Raw genomic sequence first — 12,417 nt, forward strand, 5'->3', positions numbered from 1 at the left:
ACAACACCTTTTTTCTTAGTAAGGAGCAAGATTTATTTCTCATAAAACTCCCAGTTCCTGTAAAGAGATATCAGTCTGTTTCATTTATTATTTTGAGATTCCCACTGTCACTAAGCAGCAGGGTCTTGCTCCAGAAATACATTCTCAGACACTACTTCTTCCTCTAAAATAGCAGCACTTTTTCTCTAACTCAGCCAGCTATGTTCCTTTACAACCTTTCCTAGAGAGGTTGCTTGACTTCTCAGGTACATCAGACCTGGTATACTGGGAAGAAGGCTTTTGCTCAAGCAGAGCTATGTTACTCAATGGTTATAAAATACTCAGGCTTTAGAAGCTATTACAAAAAGATCTGTAATTGCAGCAGGGGATATAGTATAGTGGTAATACATGAGAACAAAACCTCCAGAGATAAAAGTCATGAACTTGTAAAGTGTTCCAATGTATTGTGTCAAACAGCAATTTTAGAATCATTTTTCTTATCAGGCATTTACTTGAAATACTTTCAACTCATTTGGCAGACTAATTCTTCTATGCCTCACTGCAAATCTCTTGAATGCCAGTAGGATTACTCAATATTGCTGTATCTTAATTTATTGAGCTTCTTTGATATGGGATATTTAACAAAATATCAAAGCATTATGCATAATTAGAACATGACTAAATTAACTCCTGTAATGTTGATTATCACCCATAAACCAGCTGACATTATGGGAGATATATAGCAGAGAATGTGATAAGGAGGCATGAAAGCTTGCCAAACTGTAATTGACAGCATGCCTATTGGTTTTAGTGCTAGAAATTTGCAATGTTTAATAACAGATTACTAAGTAATTAAGTACTATTATACTTGCACTGAGTTTTATTATTACATTCATAACTCTTCCTTCGTTCACCTAACCAGCCATTCAATCCTGGAAAGCAAGCAGCTTTGTCAAGCATGGCTCAACCCTGTGCACCTCTGCGGGTTGTTCTTCATCATCTTGTCCTCGGTGTATCTGGAGATGGATTCCAAAAACACATGCAGCACAAGATCCAAGATTGCTTTGATGACTAAGATGAGTTTGGCCAACATACAGTTCCGTAGATCCTCCATTGCAAGGTTCTTAAAAGCTGGTACAAAAGTCTCAGCCTCCTTGCTGGGGCCTCTGAAACCACTGCATTTTTTTTATAGGTGACAGGCAGTGTGTTTGTATTGAGCAGCTCCCAGTATTTATGGGTGATTCCTATGCAGACTCATGGTTACGGGGACGTAAGTAGAAATCTAAGGTCCTTCTAAACCAATGCTCCCCTGCTCTTCATCACAAAGGATGTCAGTACACACAGAAAAATAAAAGTAGACTTTGCCTGTGAAGACTGAAGAAAGAAAGATAGATAGCAACTATTTTGGTCCTTTCCATTCCATCAGTAGGGTGATGAATGGGGTAGGGTGGTTAGGGTAGGGTAGTTATTAATCAGTAGGGTGGTTCCTCAACCACCAGATCTTCATCTAAACCTCCTTTTGTGATGAGCATATCTGTAGATTACCTTCATCTTGCTCATTCCTTTTGCCTACACAAGCGTCAGTCCTATATTTGGTCTTCTTAATTTTGCTAAGTACTTCAGCAGTGTTTCTTCTTTGTTGTCTGCCCTTGCTTTTACCTATTTGGTGCTCTATTGCTGATCTAATTTTGCTGAGAAATTTCCTTCTTAGTCAAGTAGGCCTGCTGCCAAAATCACCCTCCTCCATGAGGGAATTGCTCCTTCCTGAGCTCTCACTACATTTTAAAAATCAGGCAGCAATCTCAGGCCCTTCTCCCCACACAGATAATTTCACCTCCTAGTAATGTCTTCAATTGCTGATCTTCAGTATGGCCCTGAGAGGCAGCACTCTCATCCTCCTTCCTTTGAAGGAAGCTGCAGGATATTTTTGTACAGATTACGCTGTTCTTGTGCCCGGAACAAAGCATTTTGATAAAAACATTGACATAGGCGCTCCTTAAATAGCATATGTTTATTTTGATTCAGATGGAATTTAGCTTTTTGAGGAGAATTATACTCACCCTTTTATCTGTCTTAGGAAATGAGCGAATATAAATGTTAATTTCAGTGATCTCAGTGATCAGTTCTTCCCTTTAAGAGAAAATGTTATCTGACTCTGAGAAAATATTCACCTGGGCTTTAAGAATTGCCTCATGTGGCAGGAAGGGATGAATTTCTTTCCAATGGGCTGAGCTGAAGGTTTTTCAGATCCAGCCATGCTGAGACACCAGCACTGTCAAAGCAGTTGTGAACATCAGTGCTGTAAGAGTGATATGTCATAGCCAGGCTCTAGTGAGCTAAGTTTCTTGAAGCCTGTTGAGAATCTGAATAACCCTCAAGAAGAGTCCGGGGCACTGAGGAATGAGGCTGGATGGGTTTTTAAATTCACATCTTCTGAGACCCCTACTCAGGACACAGAAAGTACTAGAGAGTTGCACAGGATAAAGCAAGCTTTAGGATCTAATTAAAATCGCAAATTTATTTTTACTTCATTGGCCTTCACAAAAGTTGCAAATGAGTTAGCATTCTATACATGCATTTACTCTACCTTATTCTAGATTATTCTACGGGTGCCTTCAGGGGACTGCCAGTGCTAAGATGGTCTGCTTCTTCAGATGTTGGCGTATTGGATCTCTCAAAGTCAGCACATCACTACTCCAGCCCACAGGATAGTAAGGGAAATGGTATGCACTTCTGCTTGGCGATACAAACTGTTCTGTGACCTAGCAGAGCACGCATCTGTGGGCAAAAGAAATCTTACGTAGATTGGCATTAACCAGCAAGGCTCCATGATGTGCAACAAAGCATCGGAGATCTCTTTCAGTCCTCTTGCATAGCATGTAATAGCCCATTTAAAACAATCTTAGTGTCTGGCCTTCATTTCTCTTTCTTTAATTTACCCCTTCTTCATGAAAAGAGAAGCCCGGGTGCCAAAGGTTGTACATTACTCTCCTCTAAAACAATGCTGCAAACTCATCAAAAATGCCACGCAGACTCCTTGCACCGTCATCAAGGAAGACACTGACTGGACACTGACAGGATTCTTCATCTATAAAAAAATCATTTTAAAAAAGATCGCATTTTATTACAGAATTCTCTAGAAGCACAGCTTTTACAACACGTGATGTGCTAGAAAGGCTGATACACTAGCAAGCCATGTTCACAAAGATTATGTTGATGCTGATATTCAAAAGGGGAAACTACTTACACTTGGTGATCTTTAAGCAACCCTGAACTTCTTCCACACAGCCCAGCACCGGAGTTCAGACATGCCAATAGGTTCTTTGGCTTTTCTACTTCACAGAAAGCAAGCCAGTACCAAGGCAGTCTCGACGTTCTGGGGCAATGACACTTGCATTACACCATTTTGCACAGACTTTGGATATTCCTAGCATTCCTTCTGAAGAAGAAAGTTAACAAATTTGAAATGTATTCCGTGTTAAAGCCCTCAGGTCAGTGGTCTGTGCTGCTGCAGAATAAGGTGTTAACATTTGCACCATTTTATACTTGCCTTATATGTCCATATTTTTTTTCCTCATAATATCTTTATTTTTACTTAGGGAAAAAAAAAAAAAAAAAAAAAAAAAAAAAAAAAAAGGTTCTAGTGAAAGCTTATGAAGGCTCAGAAAGAGTAACTTTCATTGTTCAGAGCCAGGACCCACTAACAAGTTCAGGGGACAAAATCCACCTGTTTTGGTGTCAATTCATCCACAGGTACCAAATCAGTTTTCAAAGCACAGTTGGAAGAAAACAGAGGAAGTATTGAGATGCGACTGAATAGGGTTGATGCAACAGGAGTTGCTGTGTGCAACACCACCATCAAAAGCTGAAAGGGAAAACTACGGTGAAAAAGGGACACATGCAGCCACAGACAAGTAGCAGACTGGAGAAGAAGGTGGGTTGAGTGCTGAACACAAGGCAGAGTGGAGAATCCTAACTGCAGGCTGCTATCAGAACTGGCTTACAACAGGCTTAATGTTGCCTAAGTTCAATAAAATCATCAGTAGCTGTTCTGCTTTGAAGAAAACCAAGGGTTAACCCCAACTGCTCTGCTGGTCCAGCTAATCTGTTATCTCGCATCATACCCAACGTGATCTTACAATGAAAATTAGCTAAGTTAAAGCTCTTACAGATAATACAAAGCTAAATCCAGCAATTCGGTTGTACTACTTTAAACCATGATCAATAATTTTGATAAATAGATCAACATATTGCCTTTGATGTCTTAGATAAAGGAATATCACAGGAATCAGCATGTGAAATACACACTTGCATCCAGTTGCAAGCCAAAATCATTTCTTATTCTAAAAAAGTCATCGGTGGCATAAAGCTGCTCACCACTTTGACTGGTATGGAAACTCAAAATAAAAGGCTGAGAACAGCGAGTCAGAACTGCCATTATAAGAATAGTCAAACGCTGCTGAAATAGCATGATGATAAGGAGAGTTGAGAAAAGGACAAATGAATGAAGAGGGATATCACAGCGAAGTACTTTTTCTGAAGAAAATGACAAAAACGTTTAAGGCGTACTTAAAACTCATCTCTTTATGACAAATTGCATTAACACATCTGATGAGATTATTCAGATTGAAAATGTTATGTCTACAGTGCTGCACATAAATAATTAAAAATAGTTTGCTGGTTCTGCTTTCAAGAGCACAGTCTGGCGAAAAGCAGGCTTTTTTTTCCAAGCTCCATCAGGTAGTCCAGCAAAAATAATCTGGGAACAAAGCAAAACCAACAAAATTACACATTACTTCTCCCTACAAATTTTACGAGTTCTGAAAACAAATCTTGTACATATGATTCCAAATGTGTTGAAATAGATCTTCTACGGCTGTGAAAAAGAACATGAGCAAGCTCAGTAAAATGAAGGGACTGGAGCACCAGTACCCTCTCATGCTGTATCTATAAGAAGTAGGAAGGACATACCAGTAGAAGGTAGCAGGTCTGGAGTACACAAACAGAGATACAATTTTTGATTAAATTTTTAATTAAATTGTAGGTCCTGTTACAACAGGATGTTATGGAAGACAACTGGGATCTACAGGATATTTAGATGAACTCACAGGGAACAAACAGGTCTTTCACAGACTATTAAACACAACTGCTAAAAATGCAGCTGGGTCAGGAAGTATCTGAACAGCTGACTGCAGAAAGCTGGCATGATGTGCTTGAGAAGGGATCACTTCTATACAGGACTTGTTCTTTGTTTCAGCTGGAGTCAGGGCAGTACTCTTTACAAATCTTTGCTCTCATTCAGGAAGAAAATTATTTTTTCCTTGTTCCTTCTGGCAGTGCAAAGTGTACTGGCTTACATACCTTTGTACTTCCTGCTGGCTCAAGAAATAAATCACTAAGATCTCCTAAATCAGGTGGTTATTTTTAACACACTTACAAGCTCAGAGATTTATTACACATTTACTACATTTGAAGTCTGAGGGATTTGGGTGCTGCCTCAGAACTGTTAAAGAAATTGGGAATAATAAGCTCTTGAGAATTACATCATCAGAAGCTAACCATTCTATGTTGAAAAAGATCTTGTATCTTAGAAAGATGCTTACAGAAAGGCTTAGGTGTACATCCCTTCCCACTCACTCTGTGTTCTCAGCCCTATCTAGCCAAAACACTGGAGTCTAGAAACTTCTATAATATTTCACCTTTCACAAAACCTTAGAACAACTTAGGCTGGAAGGGACTTCAAGGCCCCTCCACCCAAGTCCAAGGCACTGCCCTAGGCTGGGTTGCCACCCAATAAATCAACATCTAACGTGACTTCAGGTTAAAGAACTGTCAACTTTCACAGCTTCTCTACGTTGTTCTAATCTTCCTTCACCTTCGCACTCCTCTGATAACCTCAATAAGCTTTACTGCACATTTGAGAACAAAAAGGATGCTGATCTCATGCTGCCTGTGGGCGCCTGAAGTGCTCTGCAGTACTCCACACCACATCTACGTGTTAGTGGTCTTTGCAGAGTACATGACAAAGTAAGTTCAAAAGTGATGGCAGCACTCTGCCAAAGGCAAAGCATCTATTTTTCAAGTATTCTCACCAAAATTACATACATTTGTATTAGCTATTCTTTTATGCTATGTGTAGCTGGAGCAAGTGCAACACAGCAAATGTATTGAGTGAGCATGTCAATGGTTCAGGACAGACCATGATCACTTCTAAGATTCCTGGACGACTGAGGTCCCCATCCAAGCTTGCTGTGTAATCAACGCAACCCACTTACTCCAGGTGGCATCAGTACCACAATGGATGGAGGGAACCTTTCCCTTGAACATCCAGTTTAGCACTGGCTGTCGAGGTGCCAGGAGCAGCTGTGTTTCAGTACCGATTACTTCAGAAGCAGGCAAAATGCCCTCATACGTGGCTAGGATCTTTTCAGTTGGAGCTCAGCCCTCTTCTGAACCCCTGTATGCTCTACTCCAGAATCCCAGGGGTCGGCCTCAGATTCTCTCCTGAGGCTCCTTGCCACAGACTCCAAGTGGGACCTTTCTCTCCAGCAGCAGTGTGCAGGATATTCTGTACATCCTGTCCCATCTGTACCGGCCCCAGGGCCATGGCACGGGCTATCTCCTGTTTAATCTGTTCAAAAGCCTGCTGCTGCTCAGGGCCCCACATAAAGTCATTCTTCCGCATCACCTGATAAAGGGGACATACAGCAAGGCATCAGCAATGTCAGTGGTGGCATATCACTTGGCTGCTTTTCACTCCAGTTCATACTGGAGTTCTAACATGTCTGGTACAGCACTCAGTGGGAGTATGACTTCATTCAGTTAGCCTACCATCAACCTCCATTCTCCACTGGCTTTATGCACTGGCCATACAGGGCTGTTAAAAGGTGAGTTTTGCTCACTCTAAAGGTTAAAGAAAATCCCTTTTGTAAATTCCCAAACACTACTGTCTTAAACCTAAATTCACTAAAAGTTTCTGATTCAAGCAAAAAAAAAAAAAAAAAGTCCTCTTAACTCAAGGCATTTATTTCTGTAATTTTTGATCTCCTTAAGAGATCATCAGAATCTGATGCTACAAAATTAGACTGAGAAACTTGACATAAAATGTTTTTTCCCACTTCCCCACCAATTACCATCATTTGTGATCACCAGAAACCTCTGCTTAGTGAATATAGCTTAGCAATATGTGGAGAAAACATTTACAAGGTTTGTGTAAATGCACTCTGATTTCAGAAGAATGCAATTTTTTGTACTCCTTTGTTTTAAACCAATATTTAGAATTGGTTAATGATTAAAATGCTCTTTAGTTTTGCATTAATGGTACTGATTTGTTAAGCATAATAAATATTACAGACTCATACAGAAAATATACTCCCATTTTTTTATTTTAAATCATTTCTCCCTTGGGAATGACATGGAACTTCACTGGGGACAACAGTGGGGGGCTAGGAAAAAGTTCTTCAGCATGGATTGATAGGCATGGAACATGTTCCCCAGGGCAGGGGATACGGCCCAAGCTGTCAAGAGTTCAGGGAGTGTGTGCATATTCCTTATGTTCTAAAACACTCCGTCCTAGACAGACATATAAAATACAGCATCAGAACTTCCAGGATAAATCTTGGAATTCAGTAACTTTGGCAAAAAGTTGTACTATTTTTCTGAGGTTTTATGCAGTCAAAACTCTTAAATATTTTATAGCAAAGCACTTTTCATATATGTTAGCACACATAGACTCTGATTGAAAAGAGTCCGCAAATGAATCCAGGTTTCCTCAAGTTGCATTGACAATCTAGATGTTTCTTCCAGGAGGCTTGACTCTGATGAAATAATCTTAAGATGTAACTGAAAAGTAAAAATATGCAGCAGTTAGTAAAATTAACACAGACCAGGTTCAGAATATCAGCTTCTTCAGTTACATTACTGAAAGCAAAGTAATGGAATTGAATGAAGACAGTTCTTCAATTCATTCATTCATTCAATTTAATCCCACCTCAGAAGCCATTTTCCTCCCAAATATTCAGAAGCTTGGATAAGGCAGCAAAACATCTTACTAGATGTACTGATGCTGCTGAATCTATCCTAATCACACACTTCTCTAGAGGGTAACTTTCTCCTCTGTCCAAAAACTGCATCATAAATTCGTGTTCAATTTAGAAACATGAAAGAGATGCTCTGAGATCAATCATGATTATTATTTCAATTATCTGTATTGAATAAAGCAAAAAGAATCATGTCACACACTCCTAAAGATATGGAGGATGTTTTTTCCTTATATATTTTCTTTATAGACAGTAACCTCGGTAAAGCAAAAAGAAAAGCAGTATTTCAACCATGTATAGAGTCACTGTATTATTAAGTGGTAACACTTAATGGGTGGAATAATAATTTTCTCAGCTACAGCATAAATCTAGGAGTTTTGATAAGCTCTGAGCTGTCTTCTCTAGAATCTATAACAAAATATATCATTGTGCATTTAGCACAGGGGGAATTTGTATTTTGAAGTGTTTCACTCTACAGATTTAGTTATATTAGCTTGTAGCATTTGGTCTTGTTGACATAACCCTATGCATTCCACTTAACACCAGCAGAAGAAAGAGACAAAATAAAATCCTGAAATAATTAAGAAATGTGCTGTTAAATAGATATTACCACATACCTGAATGGTTTAACAACTTTCCCATTAAGTTGTAACTAATTGCTTTCTCACAGCTTCACACAGTAAGTAAGAGGGCACAGCACTATCAGAAAGGTTTTGATTCTCTACAGAACCATTTGAGTAAACACTATTGCATTTTATCATGGTAATCTTGTAACTTTCACACCTCTGGGAATAATTTTTCAGATCTGTGAAGCTTAACAGTTGACAGAAGAAAGGCAGACCACTGACACATGAAGTCGGACCTCCAATCTCAAGGGGTAAGTGCAATAATATGCTTATTTTACTTGCCCAAACACTGTGCACTGAGTTACTTAAAATACAGAAAATCTTAGCTTAAAAATGAACAACCATTAAGAAATTATCTGTGTTACAAAAAACAAAACACGCAGAACAAATAACCTGTAAAAAAAAACCACGTTTGGTAAGTCTTTAAAACCATCCCCAAAAGAAACCATTTAAGATAAACAGCTCTAGTAGAGAGTTCACACAGATTTTGTGTCCTTTCACTGGACCATTTTATTCAGGAGTAACATAAACTTTTAGGAGAATACTGTTACCTTTAAAAATAGTGCAAGGTACGCTTGAGCAAGTTCAAAGTTGTACTTCTTGTTCAGCATCATCCCAATCATTCTCAAAAAGCTTAGCATCACCTCCAGGGAACCACCACCCTCAGGGGCCAAACTCCTCAGCTCTATCTCAATACTAGATGGTCCCAAGTCTTTCAGCAAATTAAGTGGAGCTGTATCTATGTTAAAACACAGAGCAATCATCATCATTAACATCTGCAGAAAAGAATCTCAGGAATCCATCCAATGCAATTCAGAACATTTGATATATAATCATAAAGCAAAAGCTCAAATTTCTAACGTTTCCTTACTATTCTTTCTTTCCACAAAATGTCGTAATTCCTCTAACTCACCGTATGTCTCTGAAAAATACACCTCTAATAAGGAAACTGCATTTTTTTCTAAGTCCACCTTGACAAATACAATTAATACCTTTCCACAAATTTCCTTTAACTTCTGTGCTTTTGGACAAACTATGTCTCTGATCAACTAGTTAAGACTGACATTTTTTATTTCTTTTCAGCAAAGAGAAGGAAGTATCTTTTATTCCAAGCCATTACTGCAAATATATCTTAGAAGAAAGAAACCAATTACTATTGTCTCTAGCAATCCTTAGTGTTTATTGCTATTGACATTAAGCAAAGTAAAACATAACCTGGTGCATTTAAGGGAATTATTCCTTATTAAGTAAATTTCTTCTGCTTTTCTGGGGCGGAGGGGGAAAACTTCTCTGTAATAGAAATATGCAAAATTTACAAGGAACTCTTTTCTCCTCCTTTTTTCATATATGTTCTTCCTTATAATTACTGCAATCAAACCTGTTCTCTGAGAACTGTTTTAGAAACGCAGAAATAAAAGCATATGTGGATGCAAACACAGCTTTTGGTAGCAAAATTTTTAATGCTGTCAGCTGATTAATATTTCAGTTTCTGAAGTTTTTAAGGAAAGCTGTTTCTTATACTCTCATATCATTGTAACTACTAATATCAGGTATTAGCTAGTTGGTTTAAATTTATTTCTATGCATGAATATTTAATTCCTGTGAAGATAATTAGCTAAAGGAAAGGTGTGATATTAGCAGTGTTGAAGGGATGCATTAACTCATTTTTGTGCTGTGAGAGACTGAAAAACCAAGCATGGAATACACCGTGAAATCAGTATACACACAATATGGAAAATGTGCCCAGTTAAATCAATATTCTGCAGTCCTGCTCTGCAGTGCAAAACCCTGCCTCTATTCCAATGTTAAATTAGGATGGCTTCTAATGTACCACTACTTATTTGCATGGCCTACTCGTCTTCAGAAGAGGTGCTTGTCAAATACCAAGCACAGAACCATGCTACACACCAGTGGAGTACTGGGAGTGGACCAACAGGCTCCCTGGACTATGATTACAGCACAGACCCTGCAGCACACTGTCGTTTCAGCAGAGATGATACAGCCTGATGACAGCCCAGGGGATCACTACTGCAGTGCATCACGGAGTACGCTTGTTTCCTGGTGCAGACAGCCAGAAGAAGCTTAATTTGGTTTTTATATTTTCAACTCATATTTTACTCTTCTCAAGGCAGTTCTGAAACAGCTTAATAGAATACTCTCAAATGACATACAGAATAAGAGACAGAATAAACCCACAACTTGCTTGTAATAGATGGCCAAAATAAAGTATATACACAACATGTTCTAAGCTCTTCAGAACTGCCTCATAGATAAGGTTTCAGTAGCTGTCCATTTAAATTTCCAGGTCAGTTACTGTATGGGAACTGTTGAGTCACGGCCTGAACCTCTGATCACCTGAGGCGAGCCATGAGTCAGCCAGAGGAGCACAAGTGAAGGTGGAGCCTGGCTCCACCCCTCCTAGACCTATTTATGACCTGGCTACCAGTGGGGAAGGATCTCTTCTGGAGATCCCTTCTTCTAGTGCTTTCTGTAGGTGAGCCTAGCATACAGGTACACCTTCCATTTATTCTCCTTATTATCCTAGTCTATTTTGCCTAACTCTCTTGTTCTTTTGTGATTATAACATCTTAATATCCATTGATTATGCAGTTACATTGCTAAAAATCCCAATTTCAGTGATTCTGTAGCAGCACTGTATCAACAAAGAAAACAGCAGCTATGTTCATTCTCACCAGAATCTTAAGTAAAACAATTTCAAGAATGCTAAAAAAATAAAAACAATCCAACAAATTTTGTCAATTAGGTCAGTTAAAAGTAAGTTTGCTGAAAGTTCAGAGAAGTAGTCTTTGCAAGCAGAATTTGCTAAGCAAATCAGAGTCCTCATGTTTCAATGAACCATCAGATTATTCCTTATCAGATCATTCCCTTCCAAATAATAAAAAGCATATTTTCTGGATGACAGCATCACAACCTCCATGAACATCTAACAGTCTTAACAAAATTACCTGCTTTCTCTAAGCAGTTTTTAGCCAGTTTGGCTCCATGCTGCCAGCCAGCTTGATCTTTGGTCAAGATTGTATATATGTTTCTCAGCTTTACAACTATCGTGTAGATCATAAGTGCATTTTCCTACATATATTGCAATTCTGACATTTGAAATGAAACATGCCAAAATATCACCAGCTTCTACACATCAGTGAAATTTCTTAACTTACATTCATTAGTGCTCAGGGCTTCTTCCAGACGAACGTAGAAATCAGATTTCTGTGCCAGTACTCCAATATTTACTACCTTTGACTAAAGCATGAAAGAGTAAGTAAATATACATAAAAACGTAAACATATCTGCATCTCAGTTATACTCTTCCTGACATGATGAAGACCTACAGAAAAGCAGCATTAATATACATACATTAAAATTGGTGAAGTCTACAGCAAAAATTCAGTTAGGATTAAAAAGCCTTAAGATTTTATTGTACAAACAAAATTGCACACTAGATAAGCATTACTATATATATATATATATTTTTTTTTTACCTGTGTATCATTTTCTTGCTCTGGAGCAGCATATCGGGGAACAAGACCAGGAACCGTTGGGATGAAGAAAGGGGCTGACTTGGGAACCTTTGGTGGTTCTCTTGGTTTATTTTTTTTCTGTTAATAACATACTCAAATAAGTCACGATCGCAGTAGGAACAAGCAAGTGGGAATTTCTGTTGTCAAGAAATTAATTTTTAGAATATCACAAAAACTATTAGAACTGAAAAGTAAATATATAGAAAAATACTTGACTGTTGAATATGAACTGAATAT

General features: G+C 38.4%; 1 protein-coding gene across 1 annotated transcript in view; it reads right to left on the reverse strand.

Moving 5' to 3' along the window:
- Positions 1-7,346: 7,346 nt before the first annotated feature.
- WDR36 (WD repeat domain 36) overlaps positions 7,347-12,417 on the reverse strand; it is a 29,077-nt gene continuing 24,006 nt past the window's right edge. The window contains exons 20-23 of the mRNA XM_042864950.1: positions 12,142-12,258; positions 11,821-11,902; positions 9,196-9,383; positions 7,347-7,821 (exon numbers count right to left, since the gene is read on the reverse strand). Of these exons, the coding sequence (XP_042720884.1) occupies positions 7,672-7,821; positions 9,196-9,383; positions 11,821-11,902; positions 12,142-12,258 (537 nt within the window). The 3' untranslated portion in view covers positions 7,347-7,671. The remainder of the gene's footprint in view (positions 7,822-9,195; positions 9,384-11,820; positions 11,903-12,141; positions 12,259-12,417) is intronic.

The sequence above is a fragment of the Lagopus leucura genome, unplaced genomic scaffold (genome assembly GCF_019238085.1).
Source record: "Lagopus leucura isolate 7727_CA_CO unplaced genomic scaffold, USGS_WTPT01 Super-Scaffold_774, whole genome shotgun sequence".
Lineage (NCBI taxonomy): Eukaryota > Metazoa > Chordata > Aves > Galliformes > Phasianidae > Lagopus > Lagopus leucura.